The 27,482-nt window shown below is 38.4% G+C and overlaps 2 protein-coding genes and 1 non-coding gene across 3 annotated transcripts in view; 1 reads left to right on the forward strand and 2 right to left on the reverse strand.

The window, feature by feature from the left end:
* Window positions 1-4,840: 4,840 nt before the first annotated feature.
* On the forward strand, window positions 4,841-5,936 carry NANOS1 (nanos C2HC-type zinc finger 1). Its single transcript, XM_044662594.1, has one exon. It carries the CDS (start codon window positions 4,898-4,900, stop codon window positions 5,771-5,773), a length of 876 nt encoding a protein of 291 aa, XP_044518529.1. The 5' UTR covers window positions 4,841-4,897; the 3' UTR covers window positions 5,774-5,936.
* A 4,348-nt stretch (window positions 5,937-10,284) lies between these two features.
* EIF3A (eukaryotic translation initiation factor 3 subunit A) overlaps window positions 10,285-27,482 on the reverse strand; it is a 43,043-nt gene continuing 25,845 nt past the window's right edge. Inside the window, exons 9-22 of the mRNA XM_044665624.1 lie at window positions 27,057-27,155; window positions 26,283-26,399; window positions 25,188-25,373; window positions 22,140-22,487; window positions 21,805-21,909; window positions 21,601-21,714; window positions 20,438-20,560; window positions 18,902-19,055; window positions 18,149-18,333; window positions 15,803-15,888; window positions 14,625-15,244; window positions 13,040-13,226; window positions 12,454-12,641; window positions 10,285-11,577 (exon numbers count right to left, since the gene is read on the reverse strand). Of these exons, the coding sequence (XP_044521559.1) occupies window positions 11,348-11,577; window positions 12,454-12,641; window positions 13,040-13,226; window positions 14,625-15,244; window positions 15,803-15,888; window positions 18,149-18,333; window positions 18,902-19,055; window positions 20,438-20,560; window positions 21,601-21,714; window positions 21,805-21,909; window positions 22,140-22,487; window positions 25,188-25,373; window positions 26,283-26,399; window positions 27,057-27,155 (2,742 nt within the window). The 3' untranslated portion in view covers window positions 10,285-11,347. The remainder of the gene's footprint in view (window positions 11,578-12,453; window positions 12,642-13,039; window positions 13,227-14,624; window positions 15,245-15,802; window positions 15,889-18,148; window positions 18,334-18,901; window positions 19,056-20,437; window positions 20,561-21,600; window positions 21,715-21,804; window positions 21,910-22,139; window positions 22,488-25,187; window positions 25,374-26,282; window positions 26,400-27,056; window positions 27,156-27,482) is intronic.
* LOC123238492 lies at window positions 26,550-26,680 on the reverse strand. The gene has a single exon (XR_006505655.1). It is a non-coding gene; the product is annotated as a small nucleolar RNA SNORA19 (small nucleolar RNA).

Here is a 27,482-nt window from a genome sequence, read left to right on the forward strand (position 1 = left end):
TTGGGTATGATTCAAATAATAGCTTTCCAACCAGCCCATGGCCCTATTTCAGTCCTTTTCTTGTTTTAAATTTCATTTAAATTTTAAATTTCATTCACAAACTATTTGGGTAGGACTTGCAGATGAATAGCTGTTTTTACTTCTCTTTGTATCCACAACAATGAGCATTGTACAGGTATGTAATAAGCTCTTAATAATGTTGGCTGACTAACTTACTGGCAGGTTCCTTTATGTACAACTCTTACCATTTCACTCCTCTGACTCAAAATCCCACCTGTCAAATAAAGTACCAAGCCCTTAGCCTGATAGTCAAGACTCTCCACAGTTTAGTACCTTTGAATGCAATTCAAGTCAACAAATATTTATAGATGGCCTGCTGTGTGCAAGGTCCAGGGCTGGGAAAAGTAAGGTGAAAAACAAGATCCCTACCTTGCAGGTCTTTACAAATCTTCCCACATACTATTCCTTTCATGGACTCTAAACTCCATCCAGACCCTTCCTATACTGTCTCACTTTCATGGCTTTGGTTATCAAACTTAGAAAAAGAAAGCATAGTGTAGTGGCTAGAAAGCTGGCCTTGGAGTCAGGAAAACCTGGCTAGCTTCAACCTGCCTTGGTACCCTCTGGTCTATGCGACTGGGCAAATCATTTAATTGCTCAGTGCTCTAGGCAGCTCTTCTTGTAGTCCTGTAAATTATAGAGAAAGTCTTGACTGGCATAAAAGGGAAATTTCCTCTTCCAGGAGTTCCTTAGATATATGAAATGGTAGACCCAATCCCTATCTCTGCATTTTGAATGCTCATCTTTCAAACTTTGCTTTTTAAAATTCTATCCATCTTTCAAGGTTCTTCCTTGAAGAAGGCTTTGATTTCAATATTCAAAAATAACCTCTTCCTTCTCAAAATGCTCACAGTCCTTTGCACCTCTCTGATATGTTCTCTTGGTTATTTATTTGTCTTATTTCCATTTCTATAAGCTCCATGAGTACAAAGGCCCTATCTATATAATTTGTAAAATAAGAGAATTATAATCATTTAACAACCACCTTTTACTATATGGAAAAGAAAAGAAAGGTCATTTTTTTTAGGGAGTCAATTTGAACCGATGGCACTAATCTGGCCCAACCCAGTTTAATTTTTCCTCATTTAGCTTAATTCTTTCAACAAGCATTTAAGCACTTGCTTGACAGCACAGGACCTAGAACACACACAATAAATGTGCCTAATAAATGTATTTTTATAATAATGGGTAGAAGTAAAATGCAAGTGGAAAAACACAAAAATCTTACCCCTAAACCTTTTAAAAATCTTATGTTCCATATAGACAATTCCTATCCCAGGTACTATTGCAATTAGCACCAAGTTACTTTCAGCAAATTCATCTACAGTCCACAGAAATAGCAAACAGCTTTGCTGCCCTGGGGACACTTGGAATACATACCCTGACAAACAGCATCACTGTTGCTCTCTGGACACAGGCCAAGCTTCCTCATTCTCAAGGGTTGACCTCATGTTTTTAAAGAGCCTTAAGACGCCAGAGGTCTGATGAATTGCCACTCACCGGTCAGTTCTGTTGCCAGGAGAGGAAATTGCACTGGCTAGGAGGTGGGGTGGGGAGGGGGGGTGGCTCCTTGAATGAATCCAGGCCTGATGTGGAGGTGGAAGGACAAAAGTACAAGCTCCTTCACTCACCCACCATTCCATAGAACTGCCCATAGAACTACAGTCTCAATGTCTAAGGATAGCTTGGTAATGATCCCTTAAAAAAAAACAACAACTTAGTGAAACTCTATAGCTTCTAAAATAAATGCTGCATCAGGCCAATGTCCAGGATCTAAATCTTTCTGTCCTTTGTCAGGAAAAGAGAGACTCTCAGAGTAACTTAAACCATCCTACTCTTTCAGTTTATTAAAATCCAAACTCCAGGATGATGGAATAGAAGCCAGACCAGGGCCAATCTGAGATCCTATTAATAGCTCTAAGGTTAAGCCTAGCACTTAAGTGAAAGTTATGATGGGCTCCTACTGATGACAGTTATTCATTAGGACAACAATAATAAATGTTTCATTAAATAAAAGTTTGTTAGTTTATTACTCATTAGGCAAACATGTTTGGTTTTCAAATGTCAAAAATCATTAACCACAACTAGGCTGCTTAACCTAGAAAGTGATTGAAAATAGAAGCTACATAATTACTGGCATTCTTGAAAATCCTCCTACCAGTCACTTGCTTTGTGATGTCATTGCTAAGGCTTGCCAGTTTGTTAAGCCAGGTCTCAGGTAACAATCACAGAATCATGGAACATTAGAGCTGGAAAGGGCCTGAGAGTTCAAGGAGTCCAACTCCTTAATGAAGAAACAAGCCCAGAAAAGTGGCAAAACTTTCCCAAGATCCCATAGCTGCTTGGTGATAGAGCCTCTTTGGTTAGTTTTCTGCTCTCAGTTCAGTGCTCTTTTCACTTCAACACACTACTTCCTTTATTAATGCAACTTATTTGCTTGTTTCTTCAACTCAGGATGGAAACTTTTCAGTCTGAACAACCTAAGAAATCAAAGTGGAGAGCTTCTGTTACTTTATTCTTTTTGTTTTGTTTTGTTAATTACTTCTACCCTTTGGTCTGGTGGATCAATTCAGTAGACAGGAGATCAGAAATTGGAGTTGGCTTTAAAAAAACTTTAAAAAATTTTTTTAAAGTTTCCCCCCAAGATAGAGCTGCTCTCAGGGAAAAAAAGGCACATAGTTCTAACCTTTGAATGCATCCAGGCACTAGGACTGATGACCAGAATGGAATTTTCTAGCTATAAATAACAATCCTCATACCAGTTTTAAGTGTTAGCATTGTAGTGTCGAGGTCACAGAATTCAGTGCCAACAAATCTCCATCTCTACTCAATTCTGCTACAGGTTTGGCTTATTTTCATTTCTTTAGAGGGGGAAGGAAAAAAAGAAAATGCATCAATTATTCCTCTTTTAAAAGAATGAGAGGGGCATCTAGCTGGCTCAGTGGATTGAGAGCCAGGCTCAGAGTCAGAAGGTCCTGGGTTCAAATCTAGCCTCAGACACATCCTAGCTTTGTGACCCTGGGCAAGTCACTTGAACCCCATTGCCTAGCCCTTACCGTTCTTCTGCTTTAGAACCAATACAAAGTATTGATTCTAAGATGGAAGGTAAGGGTTTAAAAATAAAATAAAAAGAATAAGAGATTAACTTTTAAATGAAGTTCCAATATAAACTTTAAAATGGTCATTGAAGTTCTGATACTTTCAGGATTTAAACATCCTTCTCCTTTTTAATGTGTGAAAGTAAGGGAGATGATGATGAAAGATGTCCACTCAAGTCACAAGCTAGTTGTCCAAAGCTAATTGTCCAAAATACTAGCATGTATGTAATGACCCTGAGTGGGGAGAGATGAAAGATTCAAAACTTAGGTCAACTACTAGCTGAATGGGAGAACCTTGGGCAAGTTACCTCCCCTCCATGGATCTTAGTTTCTGCATCTGTAAAATGAGAGAAATGGGCTCATTTATCAAGAACTTTGGCCTAAATAGCCTTGCTTTAGAGATGAGGAGAGGGAGGGTGAGAAAAATGAAAGAAGTGTAAGAAACAAACAAATCTCTTTTTGAAACCCTTCCTAGAATCTAGGGCCCTTTTCACTGTCCCCAAACTGGCCAGCATCTGTCAGATCATTCAGGGCCCTTCTAGACATGAAACGCTTTGATTTTGAAACTAGTCTTGGCCCTGGACACCCTGCAACAATTCAGCGTTCCAAGAACACGCTGGGAGGATTGGGGAATTTTAAAGGAGGACCAGTAGTAAGATGCCCGCGGGGACTGATTCCCTAGGCGGAGGGGTTGGAGGAGCTATTTCACCGGGAACGAATCCATAATACTGAGTAATTCTAGAGACTTTTTTCGTCCATAGATCTTCGCATTTGGTCAGCTCCGCGTTACCTGTCAACTGTCCCATTTGCAAGGGAATTATTTTTCCTATTTCCTTCCTCGTTTGAGTGAAAACTGGGGCACTTCTTAAACCTCCGATTAAAACGCTCTTCCCCATCTCTCCTCCCGCTCCACCCCCCCCCTTCCAACTAGGGATTCCAAAGATCTTATATTAGCAGGTGTGTGTGTGTGTATGTGTCCGCGCGCGCGAGGAAGTAGGCCCCTGCCTTTTCGCGGACGCGGACTACAGCTAGACTGTCCAGTGCAGGCTACCGGAGATAGGAAAGACGGAAGGCCTCTTCACCTGCTCCCAAAGTCCTGAGCCCCGCGCTAGGAGAAGGCGGGACTCGAGATCGTTGCACCGCCCACCACCCTTTCCCTCCTTCTCCTCCGCACTCGCAACCCCTCCTTCTCCCAAGCATCTGCGAAGAGAGAACAACCCCTTCCACGGAATCGACCAATCCGCGTCCGGAGCGGCGGCCCTGGCGTAGGGGGGAGTCCTGGCTTCCATCCAATTAGCTCCAGCCCTGGGGCTGGACCTTCCCCCCCCCTCCGAATCCCTAGAATGAAACCATACCCACAGCTGCCCCAGAGCTGGGCGGCCGCGGCTGCACGTGGGGCGTGGAGGCTGTGCGACGGGAGGCGAGCCAAGGCGACCCTCCCCCTCCCCCGGCTCTCGATCCACCTCCTCGCAGCCGTCCTGGAGCCCCAGCTGCAAAAAAGCGAGCGGGAGCAGCCCCAGAGACGCTGGCGAACTTGTTTGGGGCGGGGGAACGCGAAGGGGGCGGGGAAGGGACGACGACGACGAGGAGGAGGAGGAGGAAGAAGAAGGGGGATGGTGGGTGGGCGATAAAATCTGCGGAGCCTGCCCCACCCCCTTCTCTGGCTCAGCTTGGCCCCCTCTGCCCCGCTCCGGGGCTGAGAGAGCGGGCTGCGCGGGGAGAAGTGCGCGCAGTCCCTGATGGAGGCTTTCCAGGCGGTGGCCAGCAAGCTCCCGCCGCCGCACCATCATCACCCCCACCAGCGCCAGCACCCCCCGCCCATGGCCTTTTTGCAAAGCGCTCGCTACGTGACTGCTAAGAGCCATCATCCCCACGGATCCGGGAGCGCCTTCAACTCGTGGAACGACTACCTGGGGCTTGCCACGCTTATCACCAAGGCGGTGGGCGAAGAGAAGGGCTTCGGCGGGGACCCCGCCTCCCCATCCTCCTCGTCGTCGTCGTCCTGCTGCTCGCCCCATGCTGGGGCCGCCGGAGGAGGGATGGTGGTGGCGGCGGCGGCGCTGGGGCCGCCCGACGACGAAGAGGACGACGACGAGGAGGCGGCCACGACCCCTTATTTCGGCAGCGCTCTGGATCTACGGGACCTAGAGCTATGCGGAGGCCACCCAGCTGATAGCCTGCTGGAGGAGCGCTTCGCCGACTTCAGCCCCTTCTCGGGCGGCGCCGGGCCGGCCGCGGCAGCCGCCGCAGCGGTGCTCTTCGATTGCGCCTCGGAGCCCTTGGAGAGGGAGCGGGCGCCGGCGTGGGGAGGGGCCGCGGAGCCCCGGCTCCAGAGCGGGCCGAAACCGGCGGGGAGGCTGCTGAAGCCTGACCTGCAGGTCTGTGTGTTCTGCAGGAACAACAAGGAGGCCGTGGCACTCTACACTACCCACATTCTGAAGGGACCCGACGGGCGCGTCCTGTGCCCCGTGCTGCGGAGGTACACGTGCCCCCTATGCGGGGCCAGCGGGGACAATGCCCATACCATCAAATACTGTCCCCTTTCCAAAATGCAGGCGCATGCCACCAAACAAATAAAAAATGCCAGGAACGTCTTGGGCAAGAAGATCCGCTGAAGGATTTTGCGTTTGGAATTTTTTGTTGTTCTCTTCGCCCACCTCTTCCTGTTGGCTTCCGAGGAAGCTGGAGAAAGTGGAATGAACAGTTGGTTGCGATTTAAACTTTGGAGTCTTGCTTTTGGTTTAAGTCTAGGCGGATTACTTTTATGTGTGTATGTATATGGAGACATACACATATATGGGGCGCCGATTCAGAATAGAATGTTTAAAAAAACTGGTTTGTGTATAACTTAAGTCTAGTTTGTACACACCTAGAGCTCAGTTGTGTCTAGGTGCTGAATTCCTGATTCAATTATATCACAGCTTAGATGCACTGTATTTGTTTACTGTATACAATTACCTGATTTTAGATGGGCATACGAGTTTGAAATATTGTTTAATCTTGGATGTTTTACTTTTATGAATCAAATTATGGAGGCACTTTAAGTCGCATATTTTTTAAAAGCCTCTAAACTGGGCTAAAGGATCTGTAGGTTTTATGGTATATCCACAAAATGAATACTACTTCGTGGTGTTTACTTGGGAGTTCGCTGAAATGTTCTCCCAAAGGGACTAAGGTAACCTATGCGTAGCAAGTAATGTTTCTTGACATTCCTGAGTTACTTTAATTCCAGCTAAAGCAAGAATCTGACAATGTTATGATGGAAAGTGATGGTAACTTTCTAATATTAATTTGAATATGGATTGACTTGTGATTGCTTATTTACATTGTAGCTGGAGAGGTAAAGTACACAAACTGAATTGCACTTAAGCTAAAAGACAGTTTATTGTTATCAGATGTCTATTGCCAAATTAGAAACTAGCTTTTTTTTCCTCTTCCCCTAGAAATTGTGCCAAGTTGCATATCCTATTGTGTATACACTTGGAAATGGTGCTGTTTAAAACTTGGTTGTGTGTTTATACAGTAATAGTATATGAATTTATTATTCTTGCGCAGATCTTTCTTCCCTGGATTCTTTTCATTTTCTTCTAACACTTTTTTCTTCCACACCGTTCTGAAAACTAAGGGACCAGCTTGCTTAGAACTTGGAAGGGAGGAGGTAAACTGTTTTGATGTTGGCTATATATGGCTCGGTATCTTTGCCTACTCAACAGTGAATTAAGTTTTCTTTCAAATATTTTAACAGGAAACCTTTGTCTCAAGATAGTCCTGGAAACATTTAGTGCTTGTGAAAGAGGTGTAGACCCTGTATTCAGCTTGTATATCTATCCATTTTGACTCTTGGAGCTGTTTCTTAAAGTAACCTTATTAATATAGCAAGAGCCTGGGAGGGCAGGCAGGACTACCTCACAGCTGACGAATGTCATCTTTCTTTAAAAAGAAAGGAGCCCATAGTATAATAGCTGCCTTCCTCAGAGAATTCTTCATCCCCTAAAAGCCAAGCCTTTTAGGTTTTATCATTTCTGAGCAGTTCACTTTCACCCAACTTATTCCTTTCTTCGAATGTGAGCGCTACACTTAGTGGTGCTTCTATGTTAGGACTTTCTTACATAATATTAGAAAGATAAGGGACTTGAGCAAAACAATAAAAAATACAGACGAGCTAATCTGAAGGACCGAATATTTAATCTAAGGGAAACAAGAGTAGTTGCCTGTCTCACCACTTAATTAGTGGATATATATTGCACCTGCATTCACAGCAGTCTTAAGGCAGAAGTTAACTTGGTTAGACATAATGATGCCATCAGCTTCACAACTGGAAAGATTTAGACAATACAGGCTAGTTCCAATAACTTGTCAAATCTCTGTAATGGAATTGTCTATTTTCCTCAAAATAATTGGTCAGTACATTCAATACATACATACAATACAAAAAACATTATCTTCCCTCCCTGTTTCCTCTCCTCCCCTTTTTTAAAAAAAAAGATTTTTAAAAGCAACATAAGCTTCTGAGGAGCCCAAGTTGCTAAATTTCAAAAATTTGTTTTCATACTAACCTGAAATCTTGAATGCAATAGTAGTGACAATGTTCCCCCTACCCAAGTTTTAAAAGCATATGCTCTGCCTCAGACACTTCCCAGCTGTGTGACCCTGGGCAAGTCACTTGACCGCCATTGCCCACCCTTACCACTCTTCCACCTATGAGCCAATGCACAGAAGTTAAGGGTTTAAAAAAAAAAAAAGCACAAAGTAAAATTTTTCATCTACCAGCTTAAACTTTTACGAGGAACCCAATCAACTGTTAGCCCTGTTTTTGTTAAAAGTTCATGTCAGACCATTAAGTAAATAAAGAGTCTACACCTCCCTCCAAGACAAAGTCAAGCTTTAACTTAAAAGTTTGATCTTTAACAAAAGTTAGTAATGACCCAAAATAATCTTTTAAATAGGGAGTTTGATAACACTCTTGGGCCTTCCACTTCTGAGTGCTTGGAAGTTTCATAGTTGCACTGCTGGGGAGGTTGGAAAAGACCAATTTATAGATTTAATAGTGGTCACATTAAAGCCAGGCTATTTAAGGCAATGACATTTTCTCAGCCCAGTTATTTCATCTTCTACCTATTACAGTGCCCTCGTGGTCTTCCCAAAAAGGATTTTTATGGTACAATATGCATGCTTAAAGTCCTATTTTTTCCATAATAAAAGTGAATATTTTTCTGGGCAATTGGAGGCTGGAACAAAGTTACTAGTTTCATAAATCAAAAATTACATAACAGTGGGACAAGACTTTAGACATTTCAATCCACTCATTTTTGCAGACTAAAACTAGGTCCACGAAAGTCACCTAGCTAATTAATGGTAGATATAAACAAGGGTTCTGGTCTCCAGACTCAACCAAGTTAACACTATGTCTGGCTGCCTCTTTATTTTAGTGTTTACATGTAAACAGTTGTAGGTAAGACACTAACCACAGAAAAGTAAAGGGTATAGGTAGCAAATTAGGCCAATTATGTAACAAACTTACAACTGCTATTTAACGAAAAATCAATGGAAAGCTAACTGATTGAAGGGAAATTAGTAGTTTCTGTCATTATAGCTATATAACACTTGTTGAGGCTGGGTGTCAGCACGGTGTAGTTGTAGAATGATCACTGAACTTGTATAGAGACTAATTATTGAAATCTATGGTGTTTATTAAGTGACCATGGGAAAGTCACAACCTTGTTTCCTGGGGAGACCTGCTGTATCTAATTAGTTTTTGAGCTGCAAATGATAGTGTAGTACCAGGAATGATGTGTACTTTTTAATCAATAAGCTCTTTACTAAATAACTAAGAACCAACTTTAAAATGATCTAGTCACATCCAGAATAGTGAAAGATCTAAGGCTTCAGAAGAAATTGTGGGGTTAGAAATTAGAAAAAGTATGAAGAGTAGAAACAACTTAAAGAGTTGACCTTAAAGGCTCTTTAAGTAAGTTGCTCTTCCTACTCATCTTCTCAAAAGTATATACATCACTTTTGGGGGGCTGAAAAAGCATCTTTCTCCTTTAAAATGGAAATACTTCTAAGAAGGTAAATGATTGCTAGCCTTACATAGGGGAATTAGGCTAAAAATAATCTGATTAAACCAACAAAAGGAATGTGAAACCTCTGATTGAAGAGGAGAAACAGGTGGATAATGAATCTCCGATAAGCTTGGTTTTCTCTTTTGATCCACTGCATCATTTAGGGGGAAGGAATTTTCTTTTTCTTCAGACCAGAAATGAATAGACTAACTCAGTACTATGCTAGTTACAAGGTTGTTTTGTAGATAGCCTCAAGAACTTGACCACCGGTTATATTTTTTTATGTGAAATGACCTACAGTTCTTAAACCAACAACCTATTCATAAAGTTAGAAACTGTGTAGTCACATGGTTTAGGTTCAAGAATTTAACTTCATGTTGAGCATACATAAGAAAGGATGAAATAAGAGGTACTAATCCAATACAAAAGCATTAAGGATATGTCATTCAGATTTCAATAGAGAGATTGATATAGTATTTGGTAACATTTCTACACATGTGAAATAATTAGATAACAGGGCAAGCAATTTTTCAGTGGTTTTCCATCACTGACTAAAACAAAATGTATAAACCTGAAAAGTCCTCCTGTTTCTAAAGTGGTATAATACTCCCTCTTCTGGGCTTAAGTCTATATAACAACAGCTCTTTAAAAAAAGTTTTCCCACATCACTAAGGTAGAAATATAAATGATTAGAGATGTTTTTAATTTTCCCTGAAAACATTTAACTTGAGGCAAAATTAACCTGTAATGGGCACTACATGGCATAAAAAGGACAAATCACAGAACTTGTATAATTAAAAACTAAGCAACTTTTCACGTAACTATGAAGAGTAAGGGATCGTGATGTTTCCTTAGTTAGCTTCTCTTGGTAATTTTATTCGCTTATTTTTCTTTAATGCTGAAATCTGAAATATTTAGAAATAAGTGATAGTAAATTGAAAAGAAAAACTTTCTTGAAATCAAAATTAGGAAAAAAAGGTTTGCTAAAGCAAGCAAAAGTCAGTTTCAACATCTTCCCCTTTTTGGAGTAAAGTACAATGATGGAAATTAAAATCAAGACAAAAGCCAATTCTGTAAGTATTTTATTTATCATTGAAGAAAAAACACAGCAGCAAGTACTGTGTTGGCTTCAATAAGACCAAAGAGTTAATAATTAACATGGCTACTACACTCCAAAATTGAAGTCAACACAGTCATTACTACAAAGTACTTGCTGAGAGAATCTATTCTGAAGACAAAGGAAATTAGGAAAAGAATTTAAACAATTCCTCCAAAACCACACATTTATAAATATTGTCATATTTAAAATGCTTGAAAGGCATATGAATTCTCCATTAATGGAAAAGCAGTTTGCTATTGGCAACAGAAAAAACTCAGCACTAGATTCACCCAATGCTTTTCATTTAAAAGCTGTATTTTTCTGGTTTCACACATCAGCAGTACCTGTATTTCATTAGAACAATGACTTCAAATTGTTCCACATCCACCAGCATTCAAGTAAAACCTACATACAGACAATTCCACTGTACCCAATGTTCATAATGTTTACTGCATTTAATGTGAACCTAAAACTTTCTCTGAATTCAGATAATAAATACCTCAAAGTCTTGACTCAAAATACCTAAAGAGGTATGTTTCAACAGCTCTAGTATAAATGAAAATTGCTTCAGCTGTTTTTTTTTCAATACCACTGCTTTAAAGGATACTCAAATACATTTTTCTATGACAGAACCTTACCTCATTCCAAAATAAGACTAGATATTTTGAAATTGAAAAGAAAAGAGATCAGTTTTATACTGAGATATATGTGCTACTCAATACCTGAAGGATTCACATTTTAAATTTTGTGGGTTTTTTAAAAATTTTTTTGTAAACAAATGATCAGTGAAATAATGCAACACTTTAAATTTCAGAAAAAGGCATTCAGTTTTCCAACTTCCTGCTGCAGATACAATGCATGATCAATCTATATAGGATTAATACAAGTTCATGCTTTTCATGTTATGGTGAAACAACATTAGTTAAAGAAATCCAATTTAGAATGGTTTAAGCACAAATATAATAATCCTTGAATGTGACCAAACCTATGATAAAACACACGAGTTTAGACTGTGTTTCTCTTGAGATTTAACGTCGTACAGTGGTCCATCCATCTTCGTCAGTCTCATTTTTAGTGCGACGAAGGGTTTCTCGGGATTCTCGAGATTCTCTATCTTTTTCTGATCTCCATGAGCCCTTCTCCTTTTCACCTTCTCTTTCTCGGTCTCTTGAAAGAGTGGGAGGAGGAATTCGACGAGGAGGGTCTCGCTCTTCTGCCCGCTCATCTTTCCTTTCATCAGGGCGTCTCCAGGAGCTTGCTGAAATACACAAGAAAAAATGGTTGGTAACATGCAGGACTCTAAAGCAAGAACATAAGTGTGTTTACTATCTATCTAGTATGTACAAAATAAAAAATTGGGTATTAATGAAAAAAACAAGTTCTAGTTATCCCTAAAAAGAAAAATTGATATAAAAATTTGCAGTCTCTGCCACCCTCCCCCCCATAAGACTCTTATTAAATATACAAATGATGAAGCTGAACCTTTATGACAAAAGTCCAGTCTCAAAACCTTTGAACCCATTTCTAGCTACGGAAACCACTGGCACAATATTTGTGATATACCTGATTATGCAAACTAGCAAGTGTTAGCTCACCAAAAATACTTAAAGCAATGAGGATTTTGTTGCTCTCGGATAAGAGGGTTTTATGGGGGAAATGTGAATTCCATTTTTGCTTTTCAACCTAAACATCTTTGTTATAAATAATATGCTAGGTAAATTATTTCTCAGTATATTTGATTAAGCTTAATTGTCATTCTCCTAAACTTGCTTTTGAATGGTTATATTCAAGTTTAAGTTCATCACTATATGTATTTTAACCTACAAATATTTGAATAATCAATCATGCCATGTGTTTTTTTGTTTTTTGTTTTTTTTAACCAGCTATTAACTTGGTATTTTGTGCAGAAATTCAACCAAGTAATTGCTGAACTGAAATACTTAACTGTTTGTGTCAGGAACCCCATCTGATCTGGTAAAAGCTATGGATCTTATTTCAGAATGTAATAATTGAAGGAAATACTAGATTTAAGGTAGAGTAATACAAATAATCATGTAATCATTCCCCTCATCCAAGATCACAGATCCTATGAGGTTCTTTGTCTCATACACTTCAGAATTCATAATGTCCTTACTTTCTTCCCGTTCACTTCTTAGGGGCCCTCTCCTATCTCTATCATCTCGTCGATCTCTTAAGTCTCTCCCTCCTCGATCATCTCTATCACGACCTCGACGGTCATCTCTATCCCATTCATCACGACGATTTGAATCTCTCCAACTTGAGGCTTCCTCAGCCGGTCCTCTTCTTCGTCCAGCCTCATCCCTGTTGACATTTAGAAATTAAATTGAAATTTAGCCAGTTTTATTTTTGGACTTCTTTGGAAATCATAAACTTAGAACATTTCAGAAAGCCAGTTTTTACCCACACTTAAAATAAGTGACATTACTCAAAATGCAATCATGAATCTGGCAAAAGTACATAATGGGAAAAATTTGGGCCCAACTAACAATATCTGGGAATAGCACTATAAAAACCATACCCACTAGCAGAAAAAATAAAACTTCAAGCCTTTTGTACAAATTAACAAAAAGTAAGTGCTATCACTTTATATTTAGAATATAAATATTACTTCCCCAAAAAGTCCCCCAAACTCCCAAAACATAGGAATATTTCACATAGAGCAATCTACCCTTTACGGTAAACAACATAGACAGTCAAACCTAGATCGCCTGAACCGATCTTCACGATCTCCTTCTCTTTCTCTTTCATGTTCTTTATCATTTTCTTCACGATCTTGATCTCTATCCCTTTCCTTATCTCTATCCCATTCACGGTCTTCTGATGGCCTAGACTCTCGAGGTGGAGCCCAGCTTTCCTCTCGTGCTTTCTCTCTCTCTCTCCAGCCACCTATTTAAAAAAAATGAGATGTTTTTCTAATAGTTATTTCACAAGTAGTATATAATTGTTAAATACTAAATTCAGAATGCTTGGCTCTGATAAAAAAAAAAATAATAAAGCAGCTCCCTAAGTCACAGACTTATTCATTGGCTCCATTTTAAAATTATTCACATTATCAAAATAAACCCTATTAGGGGGGGAAAAAAAATCAAGCTCTATACTTTTGTACTATTTTATTTTTTTAAGACCCGTACCTTCTGTCTTAAAATTGATCATTTGTCTCTGGGCCTGGCTCTCTATCCTCCTAACCCCCTAGTATAACAAAGTATAGGACCCTCATTTTTATTGAGCACACATGATCCTCTACCTCTATAACCTACCTCCAAAAATTTAGTGACATTACAAAAGCAAAGATTGGAGGTGAGGAAAGTGGGGAAGACAAAAATGTTAAAAACTTTTGGTGAAAAGAGATTAAAGCAGAACACATCCCCAGTCATTTTTCAACTATGAGATTTCTTCAACATACTCTTGCCATATCAACAGATTTTTATCTCTCATTAATTATGGATTCTTCTAACTATCTGAAGAGCTCCTTTGCTTTTTGATTTCACATTTATGAAATTTAATTCAATAAACAATCTAGGGAATATCAGTATCAATAGTATCCACTCAGTCGAAATTCAACTTATTGTTTTATTTTAAAAATTCATTTTTAAGTTCCCAAGTTTGAAATTCTTATTTTACTTATCTTGCAGGTTAGTTGTAAAATGTCTTAAATCATGGGTCACTACTGGTGTAACTTTGGGTGAAAGGCTCAACAAGTCCCAAGCCTCAGGACTAATTTATACAACGAAGGAGTTAGACAACTTCAAACCTTTCTTCCAGTTCTAAATCTAGGATTCAAATTACTTCATATGCTAGTTTTCTCACTCATTACACCATAAAGAATTTGAAGTTAAAAAGTACCTAAGGGGCAGCTAGGTGGCTCAGTGAAATTAAGATGGGAAGTTCTAGGTTCAAATCTGGCTTATGATACTTCCTATCTATATGACCATGGGCAAATCATTTAACCCCCATTGGCTAGCCCTTACCACGCTTCTACCTTGGAACCAATACAATAGTATTGATTCTAAGACAGAAGGTTAAGAGTTTAAAACACAATTACTAAAAATAAAAAAAAAAGTACCTAGCAACACAATGTATTAAGGTAGACACTAGATAGGTATAGGTATATAAAAGTAGGGATGAGGGGGGAAAAAAAATGACCAATCTGACTGTCTAGATAAAGTTTAGAAATGAGCAATGAAATCCAGATAATCCCCTAAACTTCTATACACTCCAAAATAATTTCCTCCTCACACCCAATAAACAACCAAACTAAGGTGGTTAAAGAGATCTGAATTTTACCTGGTTTGCCAAATGGAGGTCTCCAAGGACCAGGTCTTGAATCATCCCCACGCCTGGGAACTCGATCATCTTCACTTCGTCTAGAAAGTCTATCATCATCCATGTTACGCCAAGTTCCCCTATCATCATCTAAGCCACGCCTTGGACCCCTATCATCATCCATGCCACGCCTAGGACCCCTATCATCATCTGTGTTCCGCCAAGACCTTTCCTCATCAACACCTCGCCTTGGTCCTCTATCATCATCAATTCCACGTCTAGGACCTCTGTCCTCATCAGATGTTCGCCAACTTCCTCTATCATCATCTAGTCCTCGCCTAGGCGGTCTATCATCATCTGCAGAACGCCACGTTCCCCTTTCTTCATCTAGACCCCGTCTGGGAGGTCGATCGTCATCTGTATTACGCCAAGTTCGGTCATCATCAGCCCCACGACGAGGGAATCTGTCTTCATCACCACCACGCCTAAGGGGCCTGTCCTCATCCATGCCACGTCGGGGAATGCGGTCATCATCTGTTCTTAAAGAGTCTCTCTCTTCATCATCTGCTGCACGTCTTGGCCGGTCCTCGTCTCTTCGAAGAGATCGTTCCTCATCTCTACCTTCTCCACGCCGCCATTCCCTGTGAAGTTACAAGTTAAAATTCTTCAAAATCAAAATATTGAATCAAAGATATCTGCACAAGATCTCTCAAGAGAGCACATTATATTTCACTTCTTTTTTAAAAATAATTTCAATTATTTCTAAATAAATACACTTCCAAATTGCTGGTTCTAAGTTTTGATTTGGTACTCAGAAGCAAAATGCTAGTAAATCCACTATTTTATTTATAAAAACAAGGAAAATAGCAATTTAAATTTTAAAGGGAACTTGATCGTAACTTGGTATGTTATGCATAAAATTTGTACAAAACTACCTTTTTACCATGCAAGTGTAAAAAAAAAAAAGGCAACTTGTTACTACACATAACAGAAAAAAAAAGTCCTCAGAATTATCAAGACAATGGAAACAATTTAGGTGTGATAGCAAACATTTGAGCATGTTGCCAAGATCAATTAAACAATTATATGTATACGTCTCCATGTGGCATCTAAAAAAACAAAAATCATGTAATTACCTACAAACACTTTTAAAAAAACACTAGTGAATAGTCAATTTAGTTTTCTTCAATCTTACATACTTTTCTGGTGCACGTCTCCATTCTGATTCTGCTTCAGGACCTTTTCTCCAAGTGCCCTCAGAGTCTCTGTCACCCCAACGAGAGTCCTACAGCAACCAAATCAAAATACCAGGAACACATGTAAGCCTTTTTTTTTTTATCATGTTAAGAACAATTATGCTTAGAAGTAGTCTTTGAGAATCCTAAAATTATATTTGAGTATATTATAATCTTACAGGCTTGTAAAACCAGTTTTCTATATAGTTTCTTCACAAATTTTAGAACCTTTAATGATGACCTTTCAAAGGTCAAAAAATTTTAAGAACTCAACATAAAATTAAGGAAAAAACACTTTTAAGGGTTAAGCCCCTTATAAAATCAGTCATTTAGATTCTTTCATATTTCCTTCCTCCTTACAGGGTACAGAATTTCAGTCAACTAGCATTTATTAAATATCTGCTATGTCTCAGGCACTATAAAGAAACACTAGATGATGCAATGGAGAAAAAAACAGTTTCATCTTAAAGTCATCACATTCTAAAGGTAAAGATGGTGTGCAAACAATTATGTACAAACAAGATATATAGCAGAAGGTAGAAATTTAGGTGAGATTTGAAAGCAAGGAGGTAGAACTGAGGAGGAAAAACATTTCAAGCATGGGTGAAAGTCAGTAAAAATATAAGGAAAGGAGGCAGCAAGGTGGCTCAGTGAATAGAGCCAGGAGGGTCCAAGGTTCAAATCTGGCCTCAGCTACATCCTAGCTGTGTGGCCCTGGGCAAGGCACTTAATCCCAATTACCTAGCCCTTATCACTCTTCCACCTTGGAACTAATACTTAGCTTAGATTCTAAGATATAATATATAGGTTTAAAAAAAATAGAAGGAATGTGTCATATGGGAGGAAAAAGTAAGCATGTCTAGGTCACTGGATCTCAGAGTACCTGGAAGGGAATAAGGTATAAGACTGAAAAAGTTATTCTTTTAGGCAAGTTTTTGTTGATGTCTTTTGTTTGGTAAAATATAAGTTTTTCATCTTTCCCCTCCAAGAAAGCCATTCAATAACATTTTTTTTAAAGATTAAAGGGGGGGGGGGAGGAAGAGAAGACAACTGATAAAAGTTTAAAAAGTCCAAAATATCCAATGTCTCACACCTGTGACTTGCTACCTCCTCATTGGGATAAACTGATGTGAAGTTTTAAGAATCAACACAAACATTTGGAGGCCACATAAAGCCACTATAGTTTTATAAAATAAGGGTGAAACGATCAGACTTGTCCTTCAAGAAGACCACTTTGATAGGTGAGTAGAAAGGGAGACTTGCCTCCAAGCTAACAGATCCTGCACGAAATGGAGGACTGCCCTAGGGTGTGAGAGACAAAGGGGTGTCGACAACAGACCCCATGGTTGGTGGGAGTCATGAGTCAAGTATGAAATAAGGGTTTTAAGCCTAGATAACTAGGAGGTTGGTGGTACCCTCAACATTAAAAGTCAAGTTACGAAACCTTTCTATTGTGAATCATTTCTATACACTGATGCAGTTAAATAAACTAAAGGTTCATTTTTAACCCAATACAAACATATGTATAAATTAAATGTTATCAACTGGAGGAATTCCATGTGAACTGGAAAGACCTCCAGGAATTGATGCAGAGCGAAAGGAGCAAAGCCAGAAGAACATTGTACACAGAGACTGATACACTGTGGTAAAATAGAATATAATGGACTTCTGTACTAGCAGCAATGCAATGACCCAGGACAATTCTGAGGGATTTATGGAAAGGAACACTACCCACATTCAGAGGAAGAACTACAGGAGTAGAAACACAGAAGAAAAACAACTGCTTGGACACTTGGATTGATGAGGACATGATTGGGGATGTAGACCTGAAAAGACCACACCCATGTAACTATCAATAATGTGTAAATAAGTCTTGACTGACCACACATAATAAAACCAGTGGAAATGCGAATTGGCTACAGCAGAGAGGGGAGGAGGGTGAAGGGGAAAGTAAAAACATGACTTATGTAACCATGGAAAATTTTTCTAATAAAAAATTATTTAAAAAAAAACAGTGGGGGGAGGGGTGTGTGAAGGGGAAAGAGCATGAATTATGTAACCATGTTAACTTTTCTAAAAAATAAATATTAATAAACACACCCAAAAAATAAACTGAATGTCATCAACAATTGATAACCATAGTTGTGTTTTTCATCTACAGGGGTGTCTATCAAATTTGCTATATCTTTCAGGGAATGCCTGTTGTGATGAATTAAGGTATCAAACCAGCACATAAACATTCCTAGAAAAGGTAAATTCTAGTAAGAAAGAACATAGAGATGGGGAGAAGATAAGTATTTTCATAATAACCTTTCTAGAAAGTGAATCATCAGCTATCCTCCTCTCTTCTTCCCTACGACGCTCTCTTTCTTCAATTTCCAACTCTCTCTGGCGTTTTTTCCTTTCAACTTCTTCTAGTTTCTTGACACGCTCCTGATATTCTCGTTGTTCTTCTTCACGTTTTTCACGTTCAGCCCGCTCTCTCTCTTCACGCTCTATAATAATAATTTGTTTGAAAATAAAATTTTACCTTTCTATATTCCCACATCTTTCTTCTGGCTTTCTGTGACAAACTACCCCAAGGATTTCAATGGCAAAAATTTCAACGGGCAATAGATGCCACAGAATTCTCATAGGGAACATTCATCTTCAAAATCAGAGGGGGTGCCCTACATTTGTTCCTCCTACAGATTCTCAAATGAAAGGAAAACCAAGACCTAAACAGTCAACCACCGTGATATCTGTTATTGCCAAATGCTAGAAAATTAATGCTATTCCTTTATGCATAAAGCATATGCAATACTCAAGGGTCACATTTTAGTTAAAATGAGAAAAAAAACCCAATAACCTGAATACCTCAACAATATCTACACTTTAAGGAATCATAGACATTAGCTGACCTAATCTAGGTCCTTATTTTTTATATATGAGAAAACTACCTCAACAGAGGATTTGCCCATGATTAGGATTCCAGGAGTTATAAAAGCAGCTTAGGATTTCCAATTAAATACCTTTTGGTATGTTTTCAACTTAAACTACCCCCAAAAGTCACCAATCATGCACCTTTCAGCATCTGCTCCTCAGCCAGCCTTTGTTCCTCCTCCTCCTTTTCCCGGTAGTAGGTCACTCGTCTCTCCTCCTTACGCTGTTTCTTTCGTTCTTCTAAGCGATTGCGCCTTTCTTCAGCAAGTCTTTCTTCAAACTGTTTAAGTTTTTCCTGCAATGAATGGGGGGGGAGGTGTGTGTGTGAAAACCTCTTGCTAAAAGAGCCTGAAAACAATAATTCTAGAATGTTCTAGACCAGACTAAACATTTGCTGTACAGAACTACACTGGGAATTAAGCAAAAATTTAACCATTTTTCTTTTGCTTACAATTGTCTATTTGTAAACAATATTTAGAAATATAACGTGTATAAATGTGGAGTTCTATTACTGAACAGAAAGCACTGGTAGAAGGAGGCAGCTGGGTAGCTCAGTGGATTGAGAGCCAGGTCTGGAGATAGGAGGTCCTAGGTTCAAATCTGACCTCAGACACTTCCCAGTTGTGTGACCCTGGGCAAGTCACTTGACCCCAAATGCCTACCCTTACCACTCTTCTGCCTTGGAGCCAATACACAGTATTGATTCTAAGATGGAAGGTAAGAGTTTAAAAAAAAAAAAAAAGAAAGAAAGAAATCATTGGCAATACTATCGACATCCAACAGCTTAAGTCCCCTCCTCCAAAGGTCAGTTGATGGCAGGAATGTGAATGGTGGTGAATTCACTATTTTATAAATTTCTAATTATCATATAAAGCTCAAAGGACATTGTCAGGGAGGCCATCCTGAAGAGTCAAATCAGAAAAGATTCTCTAGTGATGACTAGGCCCTCAGGACACTTGTCTATGGACGATATCATGCTGCTAATCCCATGAAGGTGAAGATATTCCCAGGTCTTTTACTGAGATCCATGGCCTCAACCCAAAAATCCACACACAGGACAAAACGTTGCCTATTGCTCAGATAATGAATATTAGATGGGGGAAATCCTCTGTTTGTTCACTGACACATTGACACTGTGGCTGGTCTAAGAATTAGAAAGTGAGACAAATTCCATCTGGGAAACACACATGGCAACATTAATAAATGCAAGCTACTTCATGATATAAAAAGTTATTTTTTTGCCACCAATGTTTTGGTGATGACTTCAGGTAAGCCCAAAAAGTAATTACCAAAAAAAAATCAAGACAGTTTTAAGTTAAATGTTTCATGTTACTAATGATAACTTGGTTGACCAAAAGTATCATTAAAGAGTTTCTCAAAAATGAGTAATCTGAAAACAAAGTAGTTTGTCATTTAACAATAAAGATTATAAAAAGTGTTGTACTAGTACCCCACAAAATGTTCAAGAAACCCAGAGGACAGCTACCAGTGACAAGATCATCTATGAAGGATTTATAGAATAGGTATAAGAAAAGATCAAGAGAAAAAAATAGAGGATAGTTTCTAATCTGCACCAGTGTAGGGAATACACATACAAATGAAACCATAGGTCTGCTGATATAGTGCAAAAGCCCTCTGTATAAGGATCTTCACTGATAGGACCAGTGAGGTGGTTACCTCGTAAACAGACTGTCGTGCTGCCTTGAGTCTCTCTACAAATAAATCTCGATCTTCCAACATTCTGGACATTCGATTTTTATGTTCAAGGGCTTTTTCACGTTCCAGCTGCATAGTAGTAATCTGTAAAATATATACCCACCATTAGTTTCAATAGAGTTCATTAAATCCCTCTACATTTAACATTAAAACTTAAATTCATTCTCTAAAAACTAGTAGTTTCCACAGACCTTACCATGTCCTTAGGAATTGTTGAATAAATATTTCACTGTCCCACCAATATAAACTTAGTAGGTCCATAAAAAAAGTATTATTATAATTCTACTCTAGACCTACTAGAACTTGTTAGATTAATATGCTCCATTCTATGAGGATTACTAGGTATTTTTCTCAATTACAATAATGCTACAATAATGTCCAACTGCAAAGTAAGAGAACAAACCCCCACCATGGTTCTATTTGGCTTTACAGTACACCAAAGAGAATCAAGGACCTTCCATTTTTCAATCCTCATGAAGCCCAAAATTTTACTAGGGCAAGATCATTTATAGTAATTCCTATATTTGCTATATTCCAACTTCATATAAAATTTTAAATAAATAGATGAAGCCTGAAAGACTTCACGTTTGAGAAGATCAGAGTTCTTAGTGAATTACACTTCAAGAATACCCTTGAAAGGCACCCATTTCTAAGTAGCAAACAACTGTCAATAACACCAAGTTAAATGAGTAAAATAAAAAGCCAAGTCAGAGAAAAAGATAAATATAACTTGAATATTTATCAGAGGAAGGATCAATTTAGAATAAGAGTTCTTATCCTGGATCCATAAATTTGTTTTGTTATTGTATTAAAAAATAACTTGTAAACTACATTTCAATATAACAGCTTTGATTGCATCCTCATTCAGAAGTCTATGACACAAGAAAGGTTAAGATCCCCAGGCTTTAGAGAAACAAATAAGTGGCCTGGGGGCCAAAGCAGTAAAGGCAGATAGATCTTTAAACACAAATTTGTCCATTTGAATATCTTTGGAATTTCTGTGGTACAGTCCAAACAATTATAAAGAAATGTTAGCTGTTCTAGAATTATGTTAGTTTGGCCTTGGCCCTAAGCAGTATGGTTACAAGAGTCAAAAATACAGCAGTGTTGAGGGAAAAGCTTACTCTTTCTTCTTCCTGCTGTTCCCAAAGGTCCATATCTTTGACTCTCTGCTCTTCATAGGCACTCTTTATAAGAGGTATTTCTTCTAATCGCTTTGCTCTTTCAAAGTAGTCAATCTAAACAAAATAATGGATTATTGTAGAATACATGAAATAAATACTTTGAAACTGGCAAAATTAACATTTAAACCCCCCTCCTTTTGCCACCTTCTTCTCCTGGTTTTTCAAGCGTTCTTGAAGTTCTTTCTTTTCTTTCTCCAGCTGCTCAACCTGCTTGGCCATAATGAAATCTGGATCCAATTCTTCAAGGTCCTAATAAAAGTAAATACACATGAATTATCCAATTATCCAAAAATATATAGAGAAAATAGTTATATTTGTTCCAAAAAGGTGTTGTAGTTTCACATTTTAATTTTTTACAGCAAACATTTAGGTAGTGTTATTTCTACTTTAAAAACCAGGAAAGCATTAAAAAAAATTACTGATTTTTGAGTCCAAAAAAACTGCATCAGCACAAGAATGATGATTTACGAAACACTTACTTCAATATCAATATCTTTGAATGCTTTGGCACCAAGTTCAGTTTTCTTAATCTGCTCAAGTCGCTCACGGACAGTTTTCTTTTTGATTTGTTCATGTTCCTGTAAGATGCGCTCTTTCTCCCTTTCCTTGGCTTCTTGGCGGAGTCTCTCTTCCTCAGCTTTCCGAACTTTCTGCAGCTCTGCTTCTCGTTGCTCCAACTCCTCTTTCTCACGCTGAATATTCAAGCTCTCAAGCCGTTCCTTCCTCTCCTCAATAGTTTGCCTTCGAGCCAAGATGCGCTGATGCTCTTTTCTTGAGTTTTTAAGATAAGCAGTGACAGCCAATTGGTGCTGCTCTTCCTTTTCTTGCTATTATAAAAGAAAAATAGAGAATTGCAAGTGACAACTAACAATAGTAGAAATGTGTCATGCTCTAAGCCTTGTAAAAAGCTTTCCACATATTCTCATTTGGTCCTCACTTGTAGCACTTGCTTAAGGTCTTATCCCCATTTTACAGAGGCTAAGTGCCCAGGATCATCCTGTTAGTGTCTGAGGCAGGATCTGAACATAAGTCAATACTGTGACATCTGCTTAAGACAGAAGATTTTCTAAATATCAAAGCTTGCTATAAAATTGTTATTAAAATCTAGCTCATGTATAATTTTCTGTAAGAAACTTCTAAGATGGCTACTTTAGAAAGATGCAAGCCATCCTATTTCCACAAACTTAGTCTACTTGACAGCAGATGAATAATCAAGAAATACAGTAAGAAACAAGAGTAAATGATTTCTTCCACCCTTAAGACTTTAGCAATATCTACAAGAACACTGAGGGCTATTAGCCACACATGATCAGAGGCACCTATAGCATGCAAGGCTCAGTGTCTGGAAGTAGCAAGAGTAAAAAGCTCCCTTAAAAAAGATCCAGTACCGAGCATGTAGGTGATGCAGTGGATAGAGTGCTGGACCTAGAATCAGGAAGACCAATCTTATTGAGTTCAAATCTGTTCTCAGACGCTAGTTATGACCCTGAGCAAGTCACTTAACCCTAATTGCCTCAGTTTTCTCATCTGTAAAATGAGTCTGGAGAAAGAAATAGCAAATCACTCCAGTATCTCTGCCAAGAAAACCCAAAATGGGATCAAGAAAAATAGGACATGACTGAAAATGCCTAAACAACAATAATAACGACCCTACAAGCCCTGGACAGTTACAGCAAAGTAGGCATTGACCAGTGTAGTGTGGAAGCATCAAACTGAGAGGCTCCAGCCTCAGGAACTCTGGAATCCCTAATACTCTTCACCAAAGACACCAAAAGGCATCCTGAATATTGAGCACTCTGAAATTCTAAGATTCCAGGGATGAGGGGAGGGGATTAAAATCCATGGGAACAAAAGATGAGCACAGAAACACAGGACATATAAGTAGAAACTAAGGAGGTCCAAATTTGGCACAAATCCTCAAATTCAGGAAATAACTAGAGATGAGTAAGTCAAGAAATACCACTAAAAAACAAAACAAAAACCAAACCTGCCAATTAGCATTAAAACAGTATTACAGGGGGCAGCTGGGTAGCTCAGTGGATTGAGAGCCAGGACTAGAAATGGGAGGTCCTAGGTTCAAATATGGCCTCAGACACTTCCCAGCTATGTGACCCTGGGCAAGTCACTTGACTTCCATTGCCTACCCTTACCACTCTTCTGCCTGTGTATTGTGTGTACTGGCTCCAAGACAGAAGGTATCGGTTTAAAAAAAAAAAAAAACACAGTATTACAAATCTAGAGCCCCCAAAAGGAAAGAGTAAATTCATTATTTACAAATGCAAAGATCCAATGCAAAATTGGATTTTCCACAAGAACTACCTTGAAGAAATAAAGCGATAAAAATGAAACAGAAGTTCCAAGAAATTGGAAGAATAGCTTAGAAAATAGCTAGGTAACCTACTCCAGAAAAATACAAGTCTGCATAGAAATCAGTAATTCTATCAGCAAAAAAATATTAGAAAAAATTCAAGAGACTGGATTCCATAAGAATCAACATTTTTTTTTTAATCTGGACACTATTATTTTAAAAAATACTAAGAGGGGGGCAGCTGGGTGGTTCAGTGGATTGAGAACCAGTCCCAGAGACAGGGGATTCAAATCCAGCCTCAGACACTTCCTAGCTGTGTGACCCTGGGTAAGTCACTTGGACCCCTACACACACTCTTCTCTCTTAGAACCAATACACAGTATTGATTCTAAAATGGAAGGTAAGAGTTTACAAAAAACAAACCAAAAAAAACCACAAAGATCTATTAGAACCAGAGGTCAACTCTACCAAATACCTCCCCTAAAATAAACTTGATAAAAAAGTCTTGGGGGATATCTTAACCAAAATCCAGCACTCTCGTGTCAAAGAAAAATATTGAAAATGCTCCAAAGTTTAAGTACTAGAGAATGACACCAGACCTGGCAGCTTTTCTAAAAACCTGAAGAATCACACTATTTAATAGTTCACATGGCAAAAAAAGGCTTAAACTAAAATAAATTTGCCTACAAAGATAACCTTGTAAGCAGATAAGTAGATTTTTAATGAAATAAAAGAATTTCTAATAAAAAGATCAGACCTGAGTAATAATTCTCAAATACTTTGGAAAAGTCCAAACCCCACTCCCAAACAACAACAACAACAACAAAAAAAAAAACCGAAAAGGTAAAATTATTTGAAAGATCTATTTGATACAATGCTAAAATGGGGAAGAAACAAATGTCTCTTATAACCTGGCTTCAAAGGGTATTTAGGAAGATGAATAGGAAAAATAAAGGTCCTAAAAGGGGGGTGTGGATTAGATGTTCTGAGGATCTGAAGGAGAGTGCCAAAGGAATATAAAAGTACAAAAAGGAGAAAGAAGAGGTGGAATGCACTGTTTCTTCTAATTGTGTGTAAAAGAAGAGGATATAAAACAAGGAAGAAGAATTAACAGCCATCAGATTAACCTAGCAAGTAGTTTGCTAAAAATACAGTTAATAGTTCTATTTCTTTCATAACATGTATAGTACATTTTTGCCTAAAAAGTTTAGATACATACCAAAACATGAGCAGGTTTAATAACTTCCAATGCCTTGGCAAGCACTGAGGACATAGCAGTCAGCTGATTTCTTATTTGCTCAGATGGCATACTTTGAAGGTGAGGACCAACTGGAGCATCTTCTCGAGTAGAATAATTCAAATCAGATCCAAAACTTAATGTTCTTGAAGTATGATCAATACGAACCTTCACAAATTAAATTGAATAAAGTTTCTCGATTTAAAAAGAAAAATCACCTAGTACTTATAAATCAGTGGTTCCCAAATTTTGGCCTACCACCCCCTTTCCAAAAAAAATATTACTAAGCACCCCCTGAAAATTATGAAACTATTTATTGAACTCAGAATAGAATGTAATACAAAAAAAGTGTGGCCATCACTGCTCCCCTGGATTGCCACAGCATCCACCAGGGGGCGGTAGCGCCCACTTTGGGAAGCACTGTTATAAACTATGAGGCCCAAATATCTACATTGGTTGACCAGAACTGACAAATCCAAAATGTCAACTCACAAAGGAATTTACAAGTATGAATTAAATAGAGATTCTTATTTTGGCCTTCACAATGCATATTAAACTAGACTATAAACTCTTCAAGAGTAAGAATTGTTTCATTCCTGTATTTCCAATCCTCAGGCACAATGCTTTGCATGTGGGTCCTTAAAAATCCTTGGTTAGATGGGAGGCAGCTGGGTGGCTCAGTGGATTGAGAGCCAGGCCTAGGTTCAAAGATGGCCTCAGATACTTGGCTAGCTGTGTGACCCTGGGCAAGTCACTTAACCCCCATTGCCTAGCCCTTACCACTCTTCTACCTTGGAGCCAAGACACAGTATTGACTCCAAGACAAAAGGTAAGGGTTTTAATTTTTTTAAAAAAAAAATTTTTTTTAAACCCTTGGTTAGATGGACAGAATGAACAAGTTTAATTTATAAGGTAAAAGAATTCATATTTCCAAAATCATGATTTAAATTACACAAAACAATGTATGATTCCCCTACAGCATTGCTACTCTTTTTGTAAGAGTGTAATAACAGATCCATGTAAAATATTCAGAATGGCTTTCTTCCCCTTTTCCCCATTTTTTTCACTAACACTCACTTGCAAATCACAATGTCTCGCTGCATCTACAATAGCACGTTCCAGTTGGAAAGCATCAACAAAAGGAACCAGAGAAGTCAGACGAGAAAATTCAATGCTCTGATATATTTGTGCCACCTGCATAAGAACACATGATTATATTTTTTTTCTTTTTGATCCTACAAAAAAACCCAGAAGAAATCTTTATGGTTGCATTCTCACTTGTTCTGGAAAAACTTGGATAAGAAATGTTTTTGTTTGGGTTTCTTTCCTTGTTCTAAGTATCGTGTGTGTTTGAAGGAGACTGGCAGCATTACTATACCAAGTTATGCTGCTAATTAACCTTCTATAAATTGTATAGCACGTCAGAAATAACACTGCTCCCTTGAACAATGAAAGCAGGTCAATGAAACGTGCACAAGGATACAAAGAGTATTAAAAGAAATTTATTTATATACTGCTGAGATTTAAAAACCATTTTACCATTCTATTCCAACAAAAATTCTGTGAGGTAGGTAGTTTCAAGTATTACTATCCATATTTCAGAGATGAGCAAACAGCCTAAAAGGAGTGAAATGATTTCCCAACAGTTTAAAGTGTCAGTCAGGACTCAAAATAGGTTCCCTGATTCCAGGGATCATCCTGCCTCCAGCAACCAAATCGTGGAATCCCAAAAACAAGGGACAAGGGAAAAAGAAGACCATTAACGTTGTCCTAAAACATGCAATCAAGGTTACATTGGACTTAATGTTTTTTACCCTTTTATCATATAAAATATTCATTTTGCATTCATACCTGCTGCAAAAGTCTGAGGATAGTGTTGTTTTGCAATTGTGGGACATATTGTTGCAATTCAGGTTCTTTTTCAGCTTGTTCTCTCACCCAATTTAGAACCTAAACGTAAGTAAATAAGAAAAAAATTAAGTTATATTATGCTTAAACAATACTGAAAATACAAATTCATTATCATTAAGCCACAATAACACCATGGAAAACACTTCAGAAAACTTTACTGCATGAATGATAGTTTTGACGAAAGAACTCATCATTTACTCATCTTTTCTAAAGGAGCACAATTATGGCTATTGGGTTTTTTTTTTTAATTTACCTCCAAAAATTTATTTAAGTATATGAAAAATATCTTTTCTCTTAAAAACAAAAGACAAGAGGGGGTAGCTATGTGACTCAGTGGATTGAGAGCCAGGCCTAGAGATGGGAGGT

Source organism: Gracilinanus agilis, chromosome 2 (genome assembly GCF_016433145.1).
Source record: "Gracilinanus agilis isolate LMUSP501 chromosome 2, AgileGrace, whole genome shotgun sequence".
NCBI classification, from domain to species: Eukaryota; Metazoa; Chordata; class Mammalia; order Didelphimorphia; family Didelphidae; genus Gracilinanus; species Gracilinanus agilis.